This window comes from Stegodyphus dumicola, chromosome 12 (genome assembly GCF_044657685.1).
Source record: "Stegodyphus dumicola isolate Sdum_Otavi_A_Nest chromosome 12, ASM4465768v1".
Taxonomy (NCBI): Eukaryota; Metazoa; Arthropoda; class Arachnida; order Araneae; family Eresidae; genus Stegodyphus; species Stegodyphus dumicola.
Genome location: NC_140779.1, coordinates 28,218,678 through 28,242,840, shown reverse-complemented (window position 1 = coordinate 28,242,840; position 24,163 = coordinate 28,218,678). Strand labels below are relative to the sequence as shown.

Below are 24,163 nucleotides of genomic sequence, written 5' to 3'. Positions count from 1 at the left end.
AAGAAGATAAGCCCACCTGCATTTTCTGCAAAGAACCACATGTATGTAGTTATCGTGGATGCTCTGAATAACGACGCATATTTGAGAAAACCTGTGCAGAAACCTAAACCTTCCATCCCAAAAGCAGAAGACTTCCCGCAAATAATTACCGTTGAAACATCTGAAGAATAACCTAGCAGGAAACTCTACAGTGAAAAAACACAGTCAAGAAAAGGTGCAATCTCAAGTTAATTCAATGCAGCAGTTTCATGGCTCCGAGACGAAAAAGTTCAAAATTTGTCAGGAACCTTCATCAAACATATTGATCGTGTCAAAAAAGCAAAGACAACATTAAAAAACTAACTGCAGGATTTAAAACTGCCATGTGGCTCGAAAAAATTGCAGAAGATGAAAATTAGATATGTATTTGAATTAATTATGCAGAATATTACAGGGCTTGATCTTATTTTCCCAAAAATTAACTCAATTCACAGCTCACTGTTTCAAGCAGCATCTCGCGGGGTCAGTTCATGGGAGGGTGATCTCCCACGTGATTGGGTTCGGCGAATAACTTTTTAACCCCTACAGAGAGGATTTTTCCCACCAGGTAGGCCACTAAACAGAAGCTTGACCTCGAGGCTTTGCCATCTCGACTATCTTTCGTCTTCGGACGCAGTGCTCATGCACCCTTGATCTATTTTAAAATTACGAGTGGCCAATGACATACCTGATATATTGGTAAAAACGCTTATGTAGTTGAGAGCATTAGCGAAATTAACGATTCAGGATTCAAGATATAACCTCCATTAAAATTTTGCAAAAGGTACCTATGCGCGATTATGCAATAATGGTATTGAATCCTGGTTCTAGTTACACTGCGTTATTTAAGGTTATTTTCTAACGTTTATTTGAATGGTTTGACTCCTGCCATTGGACGACAACGGTTATGTTTAAATATTCGGAGATGTGTATTTTCAATTAAAGTTTTCTGATAGTTATCTTTTAGAGAAACAGATTCTATGCCAATGCATTTTCTAATAATATCGTTCGTAACGATTTCCTCTCAAAATGTCAAAAAGATTATTTTCTTTGCAAGCACTTAAAGATTGGTTGACACATCTATAGAACCGCAAAGCTATGCAGACTAACGAATCTTTTATCTCAAGGTAATGGTCAAATCAGAAAATATTCCTATAAATAATTTTGATACTTTTAGCCAATTTTGGATGTTAGTAATCTTCCTAGTGAGCAGAGACATGCAATTTTCTAAATATTTCGGAGCGTTTACAATTTAAGCCTTTATACTACCTTTGTAGCACACGTCTTTTGAAAAAAAAAAGCCGGAGGAATACATCTCTAGCGAAATCATTTTTCAGTAAATAAATAAGGCGTTTCTAAAATTAGTCAATTTAGTTCGAAATTTATTCGTACTCAGCTGGCTCGAGACGACCTTATCAGTTTAAATTCCGCCAGTTCTGTCTATGAAATTACGCTCATTAATTGATTTGTGTTGTGAATTTTCAATATATACTTCAAAGTCATTTCTACTTTAATTTTGCAGGTGGTCCTGCTGCTGCAGCCGCAGCGAATGCAGGTGTTCCAGGCTACTTAGGTCATCCAGGTTATGCTCTTCCAGGTAATGAACAAGTCACGAAATAATTTTGCTAAACCAATGCTTGAATTAATTGGGAAATAAAGATTTTTCAATTAAGCAGAAATATCCATTTATTGAAAGTTCTCGTAGATTAAGAGGCTATACTAAAATGTATTTTTGCTGCTAAAAAATTTGTTTCAAATTCATGTGTTCGAAGAAATGCCCTGAAATAATTCACTGCGTTTTAACCATCTGACCGATCAAGGTTTTCGATAAGAAACCACAAATTTATCAAAACTGCTATAAGAAAATATTATATTTTTATTTTAATGCAAAACTTCTACTGGTATTCTGTACATACGATTGTGTACTTTTAATATATTGCCTTAAATTCTTTGATATACTTTAATGTGCACGTATATATACGTACTTACAGACATAAAAAAATATACTAGGCCGTAATAGAGTAATATATACAGTAATTAAAGACTCTTTCTCATAAATTTATTCAGTGATGTAACTGCTTAAGTCTACCCTTTCTATGTAATTATGATAAATATTTTATATGAAATTAGGTTTTTCCAATGAATTTTTGTGCGTGATTTTCTACATCCTCTATAACAGTTTTGTGAAAAAGAATATGAGTGATAGCACAGTATTTGCTTAGTTTTCTGCTTCATTTCATCTTTTGATGTGTTTTCTCTGATGATTTGCTTCATAACGAATTTGTCTTGAAATGAAAGAAGGGTAATTTTCTTCGGAATGGTTTTGATCGTAAATTTTTCTATTAATAAAGATTATATGTCTTTTTCGTGCAAATTACCCTTATTTTTGCGGGCTGAATTCGCTCGAGATAGCCTTTACAGTGTAAATTATAACTTTTTTAAAGTCGTAAACTAAACTGATACAGCAGAAAGTTTCCAAATAAGATTGCAAACAAATTTAATGGTAAAAGAAAGTAGCTTCTTTTGAAATGAGAATTTGATGAAGTGAAATAAGTTCTACAATTAGGCGGTAAAATGTACCAGAAGGCGTTACTAATTAAGATAAAAACAAGTATTGAACACAATAAGTAAGACTCATGTGAAAAGGTTTATAACAGCAACCTTAATATTCCAAGTATGAGAAAGCATCGGATAATGTATATGAACATATTACCTGAAGAATAACAAATTAATTCACAGTTACTTAAGAGGAGAAATGAAGATCAAAACAGTAGAAAATAAGCAGTAGAGATTTTAATATTCTTGTGAATAGTAAGAGTACATTTAAGAATAGAAATATAGTTCGTAGCTTAGGAAATTTACAGTTAGAAAATTTGCAACGATGTCAAATTCATGTGAGTTTACGTCATAAAATTATGTTATAGCTGTCGTCAGGTGCTGCATTTAGATTTTTCTCCCGCTAGTTTCGATGAAAATTCCTAGATACACACATGTGAGCAAACAATTATTTTAATATTTTTCGAGGTTACCAATTTATTATTTTCTTTAAGGAAACATTTTTATCTCTACCTGTAATTATACAAGCTATGCCATGCTAATAAACATGGTAACAAAACTAGAGAAATGTTAAATAAATCAAATTCCTGGTGTAATTGGACAAAGTTGAATATTTGTAGAAACATGGAATGCGTTCGAGGTTAGGCATGCCAACGAGTCTGTGCATAGCGAGGTAATAAATAAATTGGAAAATATAAATGTTTTAGATACTTATCGTAAATTCCGAATATTAGTGATCTTCCCAACAAACAGAGACATACAATACGTTATATATTTTTAACTTATAAAGAACAAGTATTGATCCAAATTTAGCATTTAAAGTGCACTTTCTAACGCGTGTATTTTGAAAAAATATCCCGGTATTTTTCTGAAATATATTAATTTTGCAGTATATAAACAATAAATTTCACTTATTTGCCAATTTCATTTCAAGTTTAAATATTAATAATTTTAAATATTTGAAGATGTCTTTTTTTGTATTAACTATCTCTAACGATTATTCTTTAGAGAAATATTTTCCCTAGCATTATTTTTTTAAAAGGCTTCTTCTGTAAATAACAGAAAAATTGTTTCCTTCGGAAGGATTTCAATCGTAAAATTTCCGGTTAGAAAATATTGCTTTTCTTCTATAGTTCAACCGTCTCGAACGCAGGCCTGGTTGGCATTCTGCCAAAACACTTAGACTAGTCTAAAAGGGGCTTTATTAATTACTGCGACGTAAAAGGTCACGTGAAAATCTTCTCAGAAAAGAGAAATGCTGGAGGGAAGGAATGTCCCCATCCTTCTACCGTATTTGAGAATAATCAGGTCCGTATGGTGCACGCGTGTTTGCACTCATGAAGCTGTCCAACTATATCAGGCAATTGGTTTTCAGCTTGATTCGTAGAAAACTCATCGAAGTTAGCCGAGATTTAGTGATCTGCCCAGTAAGCAAAGACATAGAATTCATTAAATATTTCTGATTGATTAAGAAGAGGTATAAAGCCTTTAGAGTGCACTTTGCAGCGTATCTGTTCTGAAAAAAGGGAATTCTGAATTTGTCTCCAACGAAACACATTTTTATTAAATAAACCGTGCATTTCTGATATTAGTCAAAGACGTTTGCAGTTTCTTCGCAGAGAACTCACCTGAGTGAGCCTTCTCCTTTTAAATATGTATATCCTACGGAATCCTGGAACGTAGGCTCTCAACTCACTCGATGTGGAGGATTATCGTAGACTGTCCCAGTGCCGTAGGCAGACAGCTCAGCTTTTAGCGATTTTGTGTTCGAAGCTACTTTAACTGAATAAGGTACCCTCGGGTACGCAAAAGTGCTCTTTTTTAGGACACCATCGTCTAAAACGGATGAAGAAGATACCGCTACGGATTTGGACAGATCTTTCAAATCAACGAAGTCACACAAGCTAAGAAAACAAGATTTCATGAAATCTCTGAAAAAGAAAATCAAGAAAGCAGAAACGGCAAGGAATGTCCAGGAAGAATTACGTGAAGTGGTGAAGACTAGGCACAATACGGATAACATTCATGATCTATCTGTTAAGGAACAAGAGGATTTAATACCAGAATTTGGCTTAGAAGCAATCAATATGATGATACACCAGCAACGGCGTAGGAAGTCTCTGTATTATTTTGAGAAAGTAACAGGAAAAAAAGGAGTAGAAGCAGAGCAGGAAGAAAAAGATAATGCAACAAACTAGAAACACATTTTTACAAAGAAAGAGAATGAAAATTACAAAAGAAATTTGCAAATCCAGCCCAAAGCTCAGAGCCGATGGAAATTGAAAAGAAAAATCCCTTCGAAAGATTAGATACTGAAGTTGACGCTGCAGAAGGAGGAGCCAAAGCAGATGAAACTCCGTTCCCCATAGTAGTATTTCAGCAAGGACAAATCGACTGTACTAAAGTTGAAGGCTATCTATGACAAAACTGCATTGATGAATTCGAAGCTCGAATGAAGGGCCGAGCTATCTTCGTTCAGTTGAAGAATGAAGAAGATTATCGTGCAATTACAGAAATGCTTAACAAGTAAGGGGTACCTTTCTACACCTACCAAATAAGCTGGGAAAAACCAATAAAAGTAGTACTGAAAAATTTAACCTGAAAAAAACCCAGAAGAGGCAATCTTTGAAGATCTACAAAGAAGGAAATTCCCAATCATAAAAGTGAGACAAATCGAATAATCCCGCAAAAACTATTTCAAGAGACTCCAAATCTGGCATCTAGAATTATAAAGAAAAACTCAAGTGGCCAAGCGATTTATAACCTCAATAATATGTTCAGCATAAATATCAGCATAAAAAAATGGAAGCCTAAGAAAAGACTTACTCAGTGCTTTAGGCGCCAGGAGTGGGGACACTCCCAGCCCCTATGCACAAATCCAAAAAAAAAAAAAAAAATGTGTTAAATACCATGGACCGCACAGACGCAATGTCTGCACGTTAAAAGAAGAAGATAAGCCCACCTGCATTTTCTGCAAAGAACCACATGTATGTAGTTATCGTGGATGCTCTGAATAACGACGCATATTTGAGAAAACCTGTGCAGAAACCTAAACCTTCCATCCCAAAAGCAGAAGACTTCCCGCAAATAATTACCGTTGAAACATCTGAAGAATAACCTAGCAGGAAACTCTACAGTGAAAAAACACAGTCAAGAAAAGGTGCAATCTCAAGTTAATTCAATGCAGCAGTTTCATGGCTCCGAGACGAAAAAGTTCAAAATTTGTCAGGAACCTTCATCAAACATATTGATCGTGTCAAAAAAGCAAAGACAACATTAAAAAACTAACTGCAGGATTTAAAACTGCCATGTGGCTCGAAAAAATTGCAGAAGATGAAAATTAGATATGTATTTGAATTAATTATGCAGAATATTACAGGGCTTGATCTTATTTTCCCAAAAATTAACTCAATTCACAGCTCACTGTTTCAAGCAGCATCTCGCGGGGTCAGTTCATGGGAGGGTGATCTCCCACGTGATTGGGTTCGGCGAATAACTTTTTAACCCCTACAGAGAGGATTTTCCCCACCAGGTAGGCCACTAAACAGAAGCTTGACCTCGAGGCTTTGCCATCTCGACTATCTTTCGTCTTCGGACGCAGTGCTCATGCACCCTTGATCTATTTTAAAATTACGAGTGGCCAATGACATACCTGATATATTGGTAAAAACGCTTATGTAGTTGAGAGCATTAGCGAAATTAACGATTCAGGATTCAAGATATAACCTCCATTAAAATTTTGCAAAAGGTACCTATGCGCGATTATGCAATAATGGTATTGAATCCTGGTTCTAGTTACACTGCGTTATTTAAGGTTATTTTCTAACGTTTATTTGAATGGTTTGACTCCTGCCATTGGACGACAACGGTTATGTTTAAATATTCGGAGATGTGTATTTTCAATTAAAGTTTTCTGATAGTTATCTTTTAGAGAAACAGATTCTATGCCAATGCATTTTCTAATAATATCGTTCGTAACGATTTCCTCTCAAAATGTCAAAAAGATTATTTTCTTTGCAAGCACTTAAAGATTGGTTGACACATCTATAGAACCGCAAAGCTATGCAGACTAACGAATCTTTTATCTCAAGGTAATGGTCAAATCAGAAAATATTCCTATAAATAATTTTGATACTTTTAGCCAATTTTGGATGTTAGTAATCTTCCTAGTGAGCAGAGACATGCAATTTTCTAAATATTTCGGAGCGTTTACAATTTAAGCCTTTATACTACCTTTGTAGCACACGTCTTTTGAAAAAAAAAAGCCGGAGGAATACATCTCTAGCGAAATCATTTTTCAGTAAATAAATAAGGCGTTTCTAAAATTAGTCAATTTAGTTCGAAATTTATTCGTACTCAGCTGGCTCGAGACGACCTTATCAGTTTAAATTCCGCCAGTTCTGTCTATGAAATTACGCTCATTAATTGATTTGTGTTGTGAATTTTCAATATATACTTCAAAGTCATTTCTACTTTAATTTTGCAGGTGGTCCTGCTGCTGCAGCCGCAGCGAATGCAGGTGTTCCAGGCTACTTAGGTCATCCAGGTTATGCTCTTCCAGGTAATGAACAAGTCACGAAATAATTTTGCTAAACCAATGCTTGAATTAATTGGGAAATAAAGATTTTTCAATTAAGCAGAAATATCCATTTATTGAAAGTTCTCGTAGATTAAGAGGCTATACTAAAATGTATTTTTGCTGCTAAAAAATTTGTTTCAAATTCATGTGTTCGAAGAAATGCCCTGAAATAATTCACTGCGTTTTAACCATCTGACCGATCAAGGTTTTCGATAAGAAACCACAAATTTATCAAAACTGCTATAAGAAAATATTATATTTTTATTTTAATGCAAAACTTCTACTGGTATTCTGTACATACGATTGTGTACTTTTAATATATTGCCTTAAATTCTTTGATATACTTTAATGTGCACGTATATATACGTACTTACAGACATAAAAAAATATACTAGGCCGTAATAGAGTAATATATACAGTAATTAAAGACTCTTTCTCATAAATTTATTCAGTGATGTAACTGCTTAAGTCTACCCTTTCTATGTAATTATGATAAATATTTTATATGAAATTAGGTTTTTCCAATGAATTTTTGTGCGTGATTTTCTACATCCTCTATAACAGTTTTGTGAAAAAGAATATGAGTGATAGCACAGTATTTGCTTAGTTTTCTGCTTCATTTCATCTTTTGATGTGTTTTCTCTGATGATTTGCTTCATAACGAATTTGTCTTGAAATGAAAGAAGGGTAATTTTCTTCGGAATGGTTTTGATCGTAAATTTTTCTATTAATAAAGATTATATGTCTTTTTCGTGCAAATTACCCTTATTTTTGCGGGCTGAATTCGCTCGAGATAGCCTTTACAGTGTAAATTATAACTTTTTTAAAGTCGTAAACTAAACTGATACAGCAGAAAGTTTCCAAATAAGATTGCAAACAAATTTAATGGTAAAAGAAAGTAGCTTCTTTTGAAATGAGAATTTGATGAAGTGAAATAAGTTCTACAATTAGGCGGTAAAATGTACCAGAAGGCGTTACTAATTAAGATAAAAACAAGTATTGAACACAATAAGTAAGACTCATGTGAAAAGGTTTATAACAGCAACCTTAATATTCCAAGTATGAGAAAGCATCGGATAATGTATATGAACATATTACCTGAAGAATAACAAATTAATTCACAGTTACTTAAGAGGAGAAATGAAGATCAAAACAGTAGAAAATAAGCAGTAGAGATTTTAATATTCTTGTGAATAGTAAGAGTACATTTAAGAATAGAAATATAGTTCGTAGCTTAGGAAATTTACAGTTAGAAAATTTGCAACGATGTCAAATTCATGTGAGTTTACGTCATAAAATTATGTTATAGCTGTCGTCAGGTGCTGCATTTAGATTTTTCTCCCGCTAGTTTCGATGAAAATTCCTAGATACACACATGTGAGCAAACAATTATTTTAATATTTTTCGAGGTTACCAATTTATTATTTTCTTTAAGGAAACATTTTTATCTCTACCTGTAATTATACAAGCTATGCCATGCTAATAAACATGGTAACAAAACTAGAGAAATGTTAAATAAATCAAATTCCTGGTGTAATTGGACAAAGTTGAATATTTGTAGAAACATGGAATGCGTTCGAGGTTAGGCATGCCAACGAGTCTGTGCATAGCGAGGTAATAAATAAATTGGAAAATATAAATGTTTTAGATACTTATCGTAAATTCCGAATATTAGTGATCTTCCCAACAAACAGAGACATACAATACGTTATATATTTTTAACTTATAAAGAACAAGTATTGATCCAAATTTAGCATTTAAAGTGCACTTTCTAACGCGTGTATTTTGAAAAAATATCCCGGTATTTTTCTGAAATATATTAATTTTGCAGTATATAAACAATAAATTTCACTTATTTGCCAATTTCATTTCAAGTTTAAATATTAATAATTTTAAATATCTGAAGATGTCTTTTTTTGTATTAACTATCTCTAACGATTATTCTTTAGAGAAATATTTTCCCTAGCATTATTTTTTTAAAAGGCTTCTTCTGTAAATAACAGAAAAATTGTTTCCTTCGGAAGGATTTCAATCGTAAAATTTCCGGTTAGAAAATATTGCTTTTCTTCTATAGTTCAACCGTCTCGAACGCAGGCCTGGTTGGCATTCTGCCAAAACACTTAGACTAGTCTAAAAGGGGCTTTATTAATTACTGCGACGTAAAAGGTCACGTGAAAATCTTCTCAGAAAAGAGAAATGCTGGAGGGAAGGAATGTCCCCATCCTTCTACCGTATTTGAGAATAATCAGGTCCGTATGGTGCACGCGTGTTTGCACTCATGAAGCTGTCCAACTATATCAGGCAATTGGTTTTCAGCTTGATTCGTAGAAAACTCATCGAAGTTAGCCGAGATTTAGTGATCTGCCCAGTAAGCAAAGACATAGAATTCATTAAATATTTCTGATTGATTAAGAAGAGGTATAAAGCCTTTAGAGTGCACTTTGCAGCGTATCTGTTCTGAAAAAAGGGAATTCTGAATTTGTCTCCAACGAAACACATTTTTATTAAATAAACCGTGCATTTCTGATATTAGTCAAAGACGTTTGCAGTTTCTTCGCAGAGAACTCACCTGAGTGAGCCTTCTCCTTTTAAATATGTATATCCTACGGAATCCTGGAACGTAGGCTCTCAACTCACTCGATGTGGAGGATTATCGTAGACTGTCCCAGTGCCGTAGGCAGACAGCTCAGCTTTTAGCGATTTTGTGTTCGAAGCTACTTTAACTGAATAAGGTACCCTCGGGTACGCAAAAGTGCTCTTTTTTAGGACACCATCGTCTAAAACGGATGAAGAAGATACCGCTACGGATTTGGACAGATCTTTCAAATCAACGAAGTCACACAAGCTAAGAAAACAAGATTTCATGAAATCTCTGAAAAAGAAAATCAAGAAAGCAGAAACGGCAAGGAATGTCCAGGAAGAATTACGTGAAGTGGTGAAGACTAGGCACAATACGGATAACATTCATGATCTATCTGTTAAGGAACAAGAGGATTTAATACCAGAATTTGGCTTAGAAGCAATCAATATGATGATACACCAGCAACGGCGTAGGAAGTCTCTGTATTATTTTGAGAAAGTAACAGGAAAAAAAGGAGTAGAAGCAGAGCAGGAAGAAAAAGATAATGCAACAAACTAGAAACACATTTTTACAAAGAAAGAGAATGAAAATTACAAAAGAAATTTGCAAATCCAGCCCAAAGCTCAGAGCCGATGGAAATTGAAAAGAAAAATCCCTTCGAAAGATTAGATACTGAAGTTGACGCTGCAGAAGGAGGAGCCAAAGCAGATGAAACTCCGTTCCCCATAGTAGTATTTCAGCAAGGACAAATCGACTGTACTAAAGTTGAAGGCTATCTATGACAAAACTGCATTGATGAATTCGAAGCTCGAATGAAGGGCCGAGCTATCTTCGTTCAGTTGAAGAATGAAGAAGATTATCGTGCAATTACAGAAATGCTTAACAAGTAAGGGGTACCTTTCTACACCTACCAAATAAGCTGGGAAAAACCAATAAAAGTAGTACTGAAAAATTTAACCTGATAAAAACCCAGAAGAGGCAATCTTTGAAGATCTACAAAGAAGGAAATTCCCAATCATAAAAGTGAGACAAATCGAATAATCCCGCAAAAACTATTTCAAGAGACTCCAAATCTGGCATCTAGAATTATAAAGAAAAACTCAAGTGGCCAAGCGATTTATAACCTCAATAATATGTTCAGCATAAATATCAGCATAAAAAAATGGAAGCCTAAGAAAAGACTTACTCAGTGCTTTAGGCGCCAGGAGTGGGGACACTCCCAGCCCCTATGCACAAATCCAAAAAAAAAAAAAAAAATGTGTTAAATACCATGGACCGCACAGACGCAATGTCTGCACGTTAAAAGAAGAAGATAAGCCCACCTGCATTTTCTGCAAAGAACCACATGTATGTAGTTATCGTGGATGCTCTGAATAACGACGCATATTTGAGAAAACCTGTGCAGAAACCTAAACCTTCCATCCCAAAAGCAGAAGACTTCCCGCAAATAATTACCGTTGAAACATCTGAAGAATAACCTAGCAGGAAACTCTACAGTGAAAAAACACAGTCAAGAAAAGGTGCAATCTCAAGTTAATTCAATGCAGCAGTTTCATGGCTCCGAGACGAAAAAGTTCAAAATTTGTCAGGAACCTTCATCAAACATATTGATCGTGTCAAAAAAGCAAAGACAACATTAAAAAACTAACTGCAGGATTTAAAACTGCCATGTGGCTCGAAAAAATTGCAGAAGATGAAAATTAGATATGTATTTGAATTAATTATGCAGAATATTACAGGGCTTGATCTTATTTTCCCAAAAATTAACTCAATTCACAGCTCACTGTTTCAAGCAGCATCTCGCGGGGTCAGTTCATGGGAGGGTGATCTCCCACGTGATTGGGTTCGGCGAATAACTTTTTAACCCCTACAGAGAGGATTTTCCCCACCAGGTAGGCCACTAAACAGAAGCTTGACCTCGAGGCTTTGCCATCTCGACTATCTTTCGTCTTCGGACGCAGTGCTCATGCACCCTTGATCTATTTTAAAATTACGAGTGGCCAATGACATACCTGATATATTGGTAAAAACGCTTATGTAGTTGAGAGCATTAGCGAAATTAACGATTCAGGATTCAAGATATAACCTCCATTAAAATTTTGCAAAAGGTACCTATGCGCGATTATGCAATAATGGTATTGAATCCTGGTTCTAGTTACACTGCGTTATTTAAGGTTATTTTCTAACGTTTATTTGAATGGTTTGACTCCTGCCATTGGACGACAACGGTTATGTTTAAATATTCGGAGATGTGTATTTTCAATTAAAGTTTTCTGATAGTTATCTTTTAGAGAAACAGATTCTATGCCAATGCATTTTCTAATAATATCGTTCGTAACGATTTCCTCTCAAAATGTCAAAAAGATTATTTTCTTTGCAAGCACTTAAAGATTGGTTGACACATCTATAGAACCGCAAAGCTATGCAGACTAACGAATCTTTTATCTCAAGGTAATGGTCAAATCAGAAAATATTCCTATAAATAATTTTGATACTTTTAGCCAATTTTGGATGTTAGTAATCTTCCTAGTGAGCAGAGACATGCAATTTTCTAAATATTTCGGAGCGTTTACAATTTAAGCCTTTATACTACCTTTGTAGCACACGTCTTTTGAAAAAAAAAAGCCGGAGGAATACATCTCTAGCGAAATCATTTTTCAGTAAATAAATAAGGCGTTTCTAAAATTAGTCAATTTAGTTCGAAATTTATTCGTACTCAGCTGGCTCGAGACGACCTCATCAGTTTAAATTCCGCCAGTTCTGTCTATGAAATTACGCTCATTAATTGATTTGTGTTGTGAATTTTCAATATATACTTCAAAGTCATTTCTACTTTAATTTTGCAGGTGGTCCTGCTGCTGCAGCCGCAGCGAATGCAGGTGTTCCAGGCTACTTAGGTCATCCAGGTTATGCTCTTCCAGGTAATGAACAAGTCACGAAATAATTTTGCTAAACCAATGCTTGAATTAATTGGGAAATAAAGATTTTTCAATTAAGCAGAAATATCCATTTATTGAAAGTTCTCGTAGATTAAGAGGCTATACTAAAATGTATTTTTGCTGCTAAAAAATTTGTTTCAAATTCATGTGTTCGAAGAAATGCCCTGAAATAATTCACTGCGTTTTAACCATCTGACCGATCAAGGTTTTCGATAAGAAACCACAAATTTATCAAAACTGCTATAAGAAAATATTATATTTTTATTTTAATGCAAAACTTCTACTGGTATTCTGTACATACGATTGTGTACTTTTAATATATTGCCTTAAATTCTTTGATATACTTTAATGTGCACGTATATATACGTACTTACAGACATAAAAAAATATACTAGGCCGTAATAGAGTAATATATACAGTAATTAAAGACTCTTTCTCATAAATTTATTCAGTGATGTAACTGCTTAAGTCTACCCTTTCTATGTAATTATGATAAATATTTTATATGAAATTAGGTTTTTCCAATGAATTTTTGTGCGTGATTTTCTACATCCTCTATAACAGTTTTGTGAAAAAGAATATGAGTGATAGCACAGTATTTGCTTAGTTTTCTGCTTCATTTCATCTTTTGATGTGTTTTCTCTGATGATTTGCTTCATAACGAATTTGTCTTGAAATGAAAGAAGGGTAATTTTCTTCGGAATGGTTTTGATCGTAAATTTTTCTATTAATAAAGATTATATGTCTTTTTCGTGCAAATTACCCTTATTTTTGCGGGCTGAATTCGCTCGAGATAGCCTTTACAGTGTAAATTATAACATTTTTAAAGTCGTAAACTAAACTGATACAGCAGAAAGTTTCCAAATAAGATTGCAAACAAATTTAATGGTAAAAGAAAGTAGCTTCTTTTGAAATGAGAATTTGATGAAGTGAAATAAGTTCTACAATTAGGCGGTAAAATGTACCAGAAGGCGTTACTAATTAAGATAAAAACAAGTATTGAACACAATAAGTAAGACTCATGTGAAAAGGTTTATAACAGCAACCTTAATATTCCAAGTATGAGAAAGCATCGGATAATGTATATGAACATATTACCTGAAGAATAACAAATTAATTCACAGTTACTTAAGAGGAGAAATGAAGATCAAAACAGTAGAAAATAAGCAGTAGAGATTTTAATATTCTTGTGAATAGTAAGAGTACATTTAAGAATAGAAATATAGTTCGTAGCTTAGGAAATTTACAGTTAGAAAATTTGCAACGATGTCAAATTCATGTGAGTTTACGTCATAAAATTATGTTATAGCTGTCGGCAAGTGCTGCATTTAGATTTTTCTCCCGCTAGTTTCGATGAAAATTCCTAGATACACACATGTGAGCAAACAATTATTTTAATATTTTTCGAGGTTACCAATTTATTATTTTCTTTAAGGAAACATTTTTATCTCTACCTGTAATTATACAAGCTATGCCATGCTAATAAACATGGTAACAAAACTAGAGAAATGTTAAATAAATCAAATTCCTGGTGTAATTGGACAAAGTTGAATATTTGTAGAAACATGGAATGCGTTCGAGGTTAGGCATGCCAACGAGTCTGTGCATAGCGAGGTAATAAATAAATTGGAAAATATAAATGTTTTAGATACTTATCGTAAATTCCGAATATTAGTGATCTTCCCAACAAACAGAGACATACAATACGTTATATATTTTTAACTTATAAAGAACAAGTATTGATCCAAATTTAGCATTTAAAGTGCACTTTCTAACGCGTGTATTTTGAAAAAATATCCCGGTATTTTTCTGAAATATATTAATTTTGCAGTATATAAACAATAAATTTCACTTATTTGCCAATTTCATTTCAAGTTTAAATATTAATAATTTTAAATATTTGAAGATGTCTTTTTTTGTATTAACTATCTCTAACGATTATTCTTTAGAGAAATATTTTCCCTAGCATTATTTTTTTAAAAGGCTTCTTCTGTAAATAACAGAAAAATTGTTTCCTTCGGAAGGATTTCAATCGTAAAATTTCCGGTTAGAAAATATTGCTTTTCTTCTATAGTTCAACCGTCTCGAACGCAGACCTGGTTGGCATTCTGCCAAAACACTTAGACTAGTCTAAAAGGGGCTTTATTAATTACTGCGACGTAAAAGGTCACGTGAAAATCTTCTCAGAAAAGAGAAATGCTGGAGGGAAGAAATGTCACCATCCTTCTACCGTATTTGAGAATAATCAGGTCCGTATGGTGCACGCGTGTTTGCACTCATGAAGCTGTCCAACTATATCAGGCAATTGGTTTTCAGCTTGATTCGTAGAAAACTCATCGAAGTTAGCCGAGATTTAGTGATCTGCCCAGTAAGCAAAGACATAGAATTCATTAAATATTTCTGATTGATTAAGAAGAGGTATAAAGCCTTTAGAGTGCACTTTGCAGCGTATCTGTTCTGAAAAAAGGGAATTCTGAATTTGTCTCCAACGAAACACATTTTTATTAAATAAACCGTGCATTTCTGATATTAGTCAAAGACGTTTGCAGTTTCTTCGCAGAGAACTCACCTGAGTGAGCCTTCTCCTTTTAAATATGTATATCCTACGGAATCCTGGAACGTAGGCTCTCAACTCACTCGATGTGGAGGATTATCGTAGACTGTCCCAGTGCCGTAGGCAGACAGCTCAGCTTTTAGCGATTTTGTGTTCGAAGCTACTTTAACTGAATAAGGTACCCTCGGGTACGCAAAAGTGCTCTTTTTTAGGACACCATCGTCTAAAACGGATGAAGAAGATACCGCTACGGATTTGGACAGATCTTTCAAATCAACGAAGTCACACAAGCTAAGAAAACAAGATTTCATGAAATCTCTGAAAAAGAAAATCAAGAAAGCAGAAACGGCAAGGAATGTCCAGGAAGAATTACGTGAAGTGGTGAAGACTAGGCACAATACGGATAACATTCATGATCTATCTGTTAAGGAACAAGAGGATTTAATACCAGAATTTGGCTTAGAAGCAATCAATATGATGATACACCAGCAACGGCGTAGGAAGTCTCTGTATTATTTTGAGAAAGTAACAGGAAAAAAAGGAGTAGAAGCAGAGCAGGAAGAAAAAGATAATGCAACAAACTAGAAACACATTTTTACAAAGAAAGAGAATGAAAATTACAAAAGAAATTTGCAAATCCAGCCCAAAGCTCAGAGCCGATGGAAATTGAAAAGAAAAATCCCTTCGAAAGATTAGATACTGAAGTTGACGCTGCAGAAGGAGGAGCCAAAGCAGATGAAACTCCGTTCCCCATAGTAGTATTTCAGCAAGGACAAATCGACTGTACTAAAGTTGAAGGCTATCTATGACAAAACTGCATTGATGAATTCGAAGCTCGAATGAAGGGCCGAGCTATCTTCGTTCAGTTGAAGAATGAAGAAGATTATCGTGCAATTACAGAAATGCTTAACAAGTAAGGGGTACCTTTCTACACCTACCAAATAAGCTGGGAAAAACCAATAAAAGTAGTACTGAAAAATTTAACCTGATAAAAACCCAGAAGAGGCAATCTTTGAAGATCTACAAAGAAGGAAATTCCCAATCATAAAAGTGAGACAAATCGAATAATCCCGCAAAAACTATTTCAAGAGACTCCAAATCTGGCATCTAGAATTATAAAGAAAAACTCAAGTGGCCAAGCGATTTATAACCTCAATAATATGTTCAGCATAAATATCAGCATAAAAAAATGGAAGCCTAAGAAAAGACTTACTCAGTGCTTTAGGCGCCAGGAGTGGGGACACTCTCAGCCCCTATGCACAAATCCAAAAAAAAAAAAAAAAATGTGTTAAATACCATGGACCGCACAGACGCAATGTCTGCACGTTAAAAGAAGAAGATAAGCCCACCTGCATTTTCTGCAAAGAACCACATGTATGTAGTTATCGTGGATGCTCTGAATAACGACGCATATTTGAGGAAACCTGTGCAGAAACCTAAACCTTCCATCCCAAAAGCAGAAGACTTCCCGCAAATAATTACCGTTGAAACATCTGAAGAATAACCTAGCAGGAAACTCTACAGTGAAAAAACACAGTCAAGAAAAGGTGCAATCTCAAGTTAATTCAATGCAGCAGTTTCATGGCTCCGAGACGAAAAAGTTCAAAATTTGTCAGGAACCTTCATCAAACATATTGATCGTGTCAAAAAAGCAAAGACAACATTAAAAAACTAACTGCAGGATTTAAAACTGCCATGTGGCTCGAAAAAATTGCAGAAGATGAAAATTAGATATGTATTTGAATTAATTATGCAGAATATTACAGGGCTTGATCTTATTTTCCCAAAAATTAACTCAATTCACAGCTCACTGTTTCAAGCAGCATCTCGCGGGGTCAGTTCATGGGAGGGTGATCTCCCACTTGATTGGGTTCGGCGAATAACTTTTTAACCCCTACAGAGAGGATTTTTCCCACCAGGTAGGCCACTAAACAGAAGCTTGACCTCGAGGCTTTGCCATCTCGACTATCTTTCGTCTTCGGACGCAGTGCTCATGCACCCTTGATCTATTTTAAAATTACGAGTGGCCAATGACATACCTGATATATTGGTAAAAACGCTTATGTAGTTGAGAGCATTAGCGAAATTAACGATTCAGGATTCAAGATATAACCTCCATTAAAATTTTGCAAAAGGTACCTATGCGCGATTATGCAATAATGGTATTGAATCCTGGTTCTAGTTACACTGCGTTATTTAAGGTTATTTTCTAACGTTTATTTGAATGGTTTGACTCCTGCCATTGGACGACAACGGTTATGTTTAAATATTCGGAGATGTGTATTTTCAATTAAAGTTTTCTGATAGTTATCTTTTAGAGAAACAGATTCTATGCCAATGCATTTTCTAATAATATCGTTCGTAACGATTTCCTCTCAAAATGTCAAAAAGATTATTTTCTTTGCAAGCACTTAAAGATTGGTTGACACATCTATAGAACCGCAAAGCTATGCAGACTAACGAATCTTTTATCTCAAGGTAATGGTCAAATCAGAAAATATTCCTATAAATAATTTTGATACTTTTAGCCAATTTTGGATGTTAGTAATCTTCCTAGTGAGCAGAGACATGCAATTTTCTAAATATTTCGGAGCGTTTACAATTTAAGCCTTTATACTACCTTTGTAGCACACGTCTTTTGAAAAAAAAAAGCCGGAGGAATACATCTCTAGCGAAATCATTTTTCAGTAAATAAATAAGGCGTTTCTAAAATTAGTCAATTTAGTTCGAAATTTATTCGTACTCAGCTGGCTCGAGACGACCTCATCAGTTTAAATTCCGCCAGTTCTGTCTATGAAATTACGCTCATTAATTGATTTGTGTTGTGAATTTTCAATATATACTTCAAAGTCATTTCTACTTTAATTTTGCAGGTGGTCCTGCTGCTGCAGCCGCAGCGAATGCAGGTGTTCCAGGCTACTTAGGTCATCCAGGTTATGCTCTTCCAGGTAATGAACAAGTCACGAAATAATTTTGCTAAACCAATGCTTGAATTAATTGGGAAATAAAGATTTTTCAATTAAGCAGAAATATCCATTTATTGAAAGTTCTCGTAGATTAAGAGGCTATACTAAAATGTATTTTTGCTGCTAAAAAATTTGTTTCAAATTCATGTGTTCGAAGAAATGCCCTGAAATAATTCACTGCGTTTTAACCATCTGACCGATCAAGGTTTTCGATAAGAAACCACAAATTTATCAAAACTGCTATAAGAAAATATTATATTTTTATTTTAATGCAAAACTTCTACTGGTATTCTGTACATACGATTGTGTACTTTTAATATATTGCCTTAAATTCTTTGATATACTTTAATGTGCACGTATATATACGTACTTACAGACATAAAAAAATATACTAGGCCGTAATAGAGTAATATATACAGTAATTAAAGACTCTTTCTCATAAATTTATTCAGTGATGTAACTGCTTAAGTCTACCCTTTCTATGTAATTATGATAAATATTTTATATGAAATTAGGTTTTTCCAATGAATTTTTGTGCGTGATTTTCTACATCCTCTATAACAGTTTTGTGAAAAAGAATATGAGTGATAGCACAGTATTTGCTTAGTTTTCTGCTTCATTTCATCTTTTGATGTGTTTTCTCTGATGATTTGCTTCATAACGAATTTGTCTTGAAATGAAAGAAGGGTAATTTTCTTCGGAATGGTTTTGATCGTAAATTTTTCTATTAATAAAGATTATATGTCTTTTTCGTGCAAATTACCCTTATTTTTGCGGGCTGAATTCGCTCGAGATAGCCTTTACAGTGTAAATTATAACTTTTTTAAAGTCGTAAACTAAACTGATACAGCAGAAAGTTTCCAAATAAGATTGCAAACAAATTTAATGGTAAAAGAAAGTAGCTTCTTTTGAAATGAGAATTTGATGAAGTGAAATAAGTTCTACAATTAGGCGGTAAAATGTACCAGAAGGCGTTACTAATTAAGATAAAAACAAGTATTGAACACAATAAGTAAGACTCATGTGAAAAGGTTTATAACAGCAACCTTAATATTCCAAGTATGAGAAAGCATCGGATAATGTATATGAACATATTACCTGAAGAATAACAAATTAATTCACAGTTACTTAAGAGGAGAAATGAAGATCAAAACAGTAGAAAATAAGCAGTAGAGATTTTAATATTCTTGTGAATAGTAAGAGTACATTTAAGAATAGAAATATAGTTCGTAGCTTAGGAAATTTACAGTTAGAAAATTTGCAACGATGTCAAATTCATGTGAGTTTACGTCATAAAATTATGTTATAGCTGTCGTCAGGTGCTGCATTTAGATTTTTCTCCCGCTAGTTTCGATGAAAATTCCTAGATACACACATGTGAGCAAACAATTATTTTAATATTTTTCGAGGTTACCAATTTATTATTTTCTTTAAGGAAACATTTTTATCTCTACCTGTAATTATACAAGCTATGCCATGCTAATAAACATGGTAACAAAACTAGAGAAATGTTAAATAAATCAAATTCCTGGTGTAATTGGACAAAGTTGAATATTTGTAGAAACATGGAATGCGTTCGAGGTTAGGCATGCCAACGAGTCTGTGCATAGCGAGGTAATAAATAAATTGGAAAATATAAATGTTTTAGATACTTATCGTAAATTCCGAATATTAGTGATCTTCCCAACAAACAGAGACATACAATACGTTATATATTTTTAACTTATAAAGAACAAGTATTGATCCAAATTTAGCATTTAAAGTGCACTTTCTAACGCGTGTATTTTGAAAAAATATCCCGGTATTTTTCTGAAATATATTAATTTTGCAGTATATAAACAATAAATTTCACTTATTTGCCAATTTCATTTCAAGTTTAAATATTAATAATTTTAAATATTTGAAGATGTCTTTTTTTGTATTAACTATCTCTAACGATTATTCTTTAGAGAAATATTTTCCCTAGCATTATTTTTTTAAAAGGCTTCTTCTGTAAATAACAGAAAAATTGTTTCCTTCGGAAGGATTTCAATCGTAAAATTTCCGGTTAGAAAATATTGCTTTTCTTCTATAGTTCAACCGTCTCGAACGCAGGCCTGGTTGGCATTCTGCCAAAACACTTAGACTAGTCTAAAAGGGGCTTTATTAATTACTGCGACGTAAAAGGTCACGTGAAAATCTTCTCAGAAAAGAGAAATGCTGGAGGGAAGGAATGTCCCCATCCTTCTACCGTATTTGAGAATAATCAGGTCCGTATGGTGCACGCGTGTTTGCACTCATGAAGCTGTCCAACTATATCAGGCAATTGGTTTTCAGCTTGATTCGTAGAAAACTCATCGAAGTTAGCCGAGATTTAGTGATCTGCCCAGTAAGCAAAGACATAGAATTCATTAAATATTTCTGATTGATTAAGAAGAGGTATAAAGCCTTTAGAGTGCACTTTGCAGCGTAGGTGTTCTGAAAAAAGGGAATTCTGAATTTGTCTCCAACGAAACACATTTTTATTAAATAAACCGTGCATTTCTGATATTAGTCAAAGACGTTTGCAGTTTCTTCGCAGAGAACTCACCTGAGTAAGCCTTCTCCTGTTAAATATGTATATCCTACGGAATCCTGGAACGTAGGCCCTCAACTCACTCGATGTGGAGGATTATCGCAGACTGTCCCAGTCCAGTAGGCGGACAGCTCAGCTTTTAGCGATTTTGTGTTCGAAGCTACTTTAACTGAATAAGGTACCCTCGGGTACGCAAAAGTGCTCTTTTTTAGGACACCATCGTCTAAAACGGATGAAGAAGATACCGCTACGGATTTGGACAGATCTTTCAAATCAACGAAGTCACACAAGCTAAGAAAACAAGATTTCATGAAATCTCTGAAAAAGAAAATCAAGAAAGCAGAAACGGCAAGGAATGTCCAGGAAGAATTACGTGAAGTGGTGAAGACTAGGCACAATACGGATAACATTCATGATCTATCTGTTAAGGAACAAGAGGATTTAATACCAGAATTTGGCTTAGAAGCAATCAATATGATGATACACCAGCAACGGCGTAGGAAGTCTCTGTATTATTTTGAGAAAGTAACAGGAAAAAAAGGAGTAGAAGCAGAGCAGGAAGAAAAAGATAATGCAACAAACTAGAAACACATTTTTACAAAGAAAGAGAATGAAAATTACAAAAGAAATTTGCAAATCCAGCCCAAAGCTCAGAGCCGATGGAAATTGAAAAGAAAAATCCCTTCGAAAGATTAGATACTGAAGTTGACGCTGCAGAAGGAGGAGCCAAAGCAGATGAAACTCCGTTCCCCATAGTAGTATTTCAGCAAGGACAAATCGACTGTACTAAAGTTGAAGGCTATCTATGACAAAACTGCATTGATGAATTCGAAGCTCGAATGAAGGGCCGAGCTATCTTCGTTCAGTTGAAGAATGAAGAAGATTATCGTGCAATTACAGAAATGCTTAACAAGTAAGGGGTACCTTTCTACACCTACCAAATAAGCTGGGAAAAACCAATAAAAGTAGTACTGAAAAATTTAACCTGAAAAAAACCCAGAAGAGGCAATCTTTGAAGATCTACAAAGAAGGAAATTCCCAATCATAAAAGTGAGACAAATCGAATAATCCCGCAAAAACTATTTCAAGAGACTCCAAATCTGGCATCTAGAATTATAAAGAAAAACTCAAGTGGCCAAGCGATTTATAACCTCAATAATATGTTCAGCATAAATATCAGCATAAAAAAATGGAAGCCTAAGAAAAGACTTACTCAGTGCTTTAGGCGCCAGGAGTGGGGACACTCCCAGCCCCTATGCACAAATCCAAAAAAAAAAAAAAAAAAAAAAATGTGTTAAATACCATGGACCGCACAGACGCAATGTCTGCACGTTAAAAGAAGAAGATAAGCCCACCTGCATTTTCTGCAAAGAACCACATGTATGTAGTTATCGTGGATGCTCTGAATAACGACGCATATTTGAGAAAACCTGTGCAGAAACCTAAACCTTCCATCCCAAAAGCAGAAGACTTCCCGCAAATAATTACCGTTGAAACATCTGAAGAATAACCTAGCAGGAAACTCTACAGTGAAAAAACACAGTCAAGAAAAGGTGCAATCTCAAGTTAATTCAATGCAGCAGTTTCATGGCTCCGAGACGAAAAAGTTCAAAATTTGTCAGGAACCTTCATCAAACATATTGATCGTGTCAAAAAAGCAAAGACAACATTAAAAAACTAACTGCAGGATTTAAAACTGCCATGTGTCTCGAAAAAATTGCAGAAGATGAAAATTAGATATGTATTTGAATTAATTATGCAGAATATTACAGGGCTTGATCTTATTTTCCCAAAAATTAACTCAATTCACAGCTCACTGTTTCAAGCAGCATCTCGCGGGGTCAGTTCATGGGAGGGTGATCTCCCACGTGATTGGGTTCGGCGAATAACTTTTTAACCCCTACAGAGAGGATTTTTCCCACCAGGTAGGCCAGTAAACAGAAGCTTGACCTCGAGGCTTTGCTATCTCGACTATCTTTCGTCTTCGGACGCAGTGCTCATGCACCCTTGATCTATTTTAAAATTACGAGTGGCCAATGACATACCTGATATATTGGTAAAAACGCTTATGTAGTTGAGAGCATTAGCGAAATTAACGATTCAGGATTCAAGATATAACCTCCATTAAAATTTTGCAAAAGGTACATATGCGCGATTACGCAATAATGGTATTGAATCCTGGTTCTAGTTACACTGCGTTATTTAAGGTTATTTTCTAACGTTTATTTGAATGGTTTGACTCCTGCCATTGGACGACAACGGTTATGTTTAAATATTCGGAGATGTGTATTTTCAATTAAAGTTTTCTGATAGTTATCTTTTAGAGAAACAGATTCTATGCCAATGCATTTTCTAATAATATCGTTCGTAACGATTTCCTCTCAAAATGTCAAAAAGATTATTTTCCTTGCAAGCACTTAAAGATTGGTTGACACATCTATAGAACCGCAAAGCTATGCAGACTAACGAATCTTTTATCTCAAGGTAATGGTCAAATCAGAAAATATTCCTATAAATAATTTTGATACTTTTAGCCAATTTTGGATGTTAGTAATCTTCCTAGTGAGCAGAGACATGCAATTTTCTAAATATTTCGGAGCGTTTACAATTTAAGCCTTTATACTACCTTTGTAGCACACGTCTTTTGAAAAAAAAAAGCCGGAGGAATACATCTCTAGCGAAATCATTTTTCAGTAAATAAATAAGGCGTTTCTAAAATTAGTCAATTTAGTTCGAAATTTATTCGTACTCAGCTGGCTCGAGACGACCTCATCAGTTTAAATTCCGCCAGTTCTGTCTATGAAATTACGCTCATTAATTGATTTGTGTTGTGAATTTTCAATATATATTCAAAGTCATTTCTACTTTAATTTTGCAGGTGGTCCTGCTGCTGCAGCCGCAGCGAATGCAGGTGTTCTAGCCTACTTAGGTCATCCAGGTTATGCTCTTCCAGGTAATGAACAAGTCACGAAATAATTTTGCTAAACCAATGCTTGAATTAATTGGGAAATAAAGATTTTTCAATTAAGCAGAAATATCCATTTATTGAAAGTTTTCGTAGATTAAGAGGCTATACTAAAATGTATTTTTGCTGCTAAAAAATTTGTTTCAAATTCATGTGTTCGAAGAAATGCCCTGAAATAATTCACTGCGTTTTAACCATCTGACCGATCAAGGTTTTCGATAAGAAACCACAAATTTATCAAAACTGCTATAAGAAAATATTATATTTTTATTTTAATGCAAAACTTCTACTGGTATTCTATACATACGATTGTGTACTTTTAATATATTGCCTTAAATTCTTTGATATACTTTAATGTGCACGTATATATACGTACTTACAGACATAAAAAAATATACTAGGCCGTAATAGAGTAATATATACAGTAATTAAAGACGCTTTCTCATAAATT

The 24,163-nt window shown here is 34.3% G+C and overlaps 1 protein-coding gene across 1 annotated transcript in view; it reads left to right on the top strand.

The window, feature by feature from the left end:
• The window catches only part of LOC118191921 (uncharacterized), a 208,081-nt gene that overhangs the window by 56,342 nt on the left and 127,576 nt on the right, over positions 1 to 24,163 (top strand). The window contains exons 10-14 of the mRNA XM_085827585.1: positions 1,541 to 1,615; positions 7,061 to 7,135; positions 12,581 to 12,655; positions 18,101 to 18,175; positions 23,626 to 23,700. Coding sequence (XP_085683711.1) covers positions 1,541 to 1,615; positions 7,061 to 7,135; positions 12,581 to 12,655; positions 18,101 to 18,175; positions 23,626 to 23,700 — 375 coding nt within the window. The remainder of the gene's footprint in view (positions 1 to 1,540; positions 1,616 to 7,060; positions 7,136 to 12,580; positions 12,656 to 18,100; positions 18,176 to 23,625; positions 23,701 to 24,163) is intronic.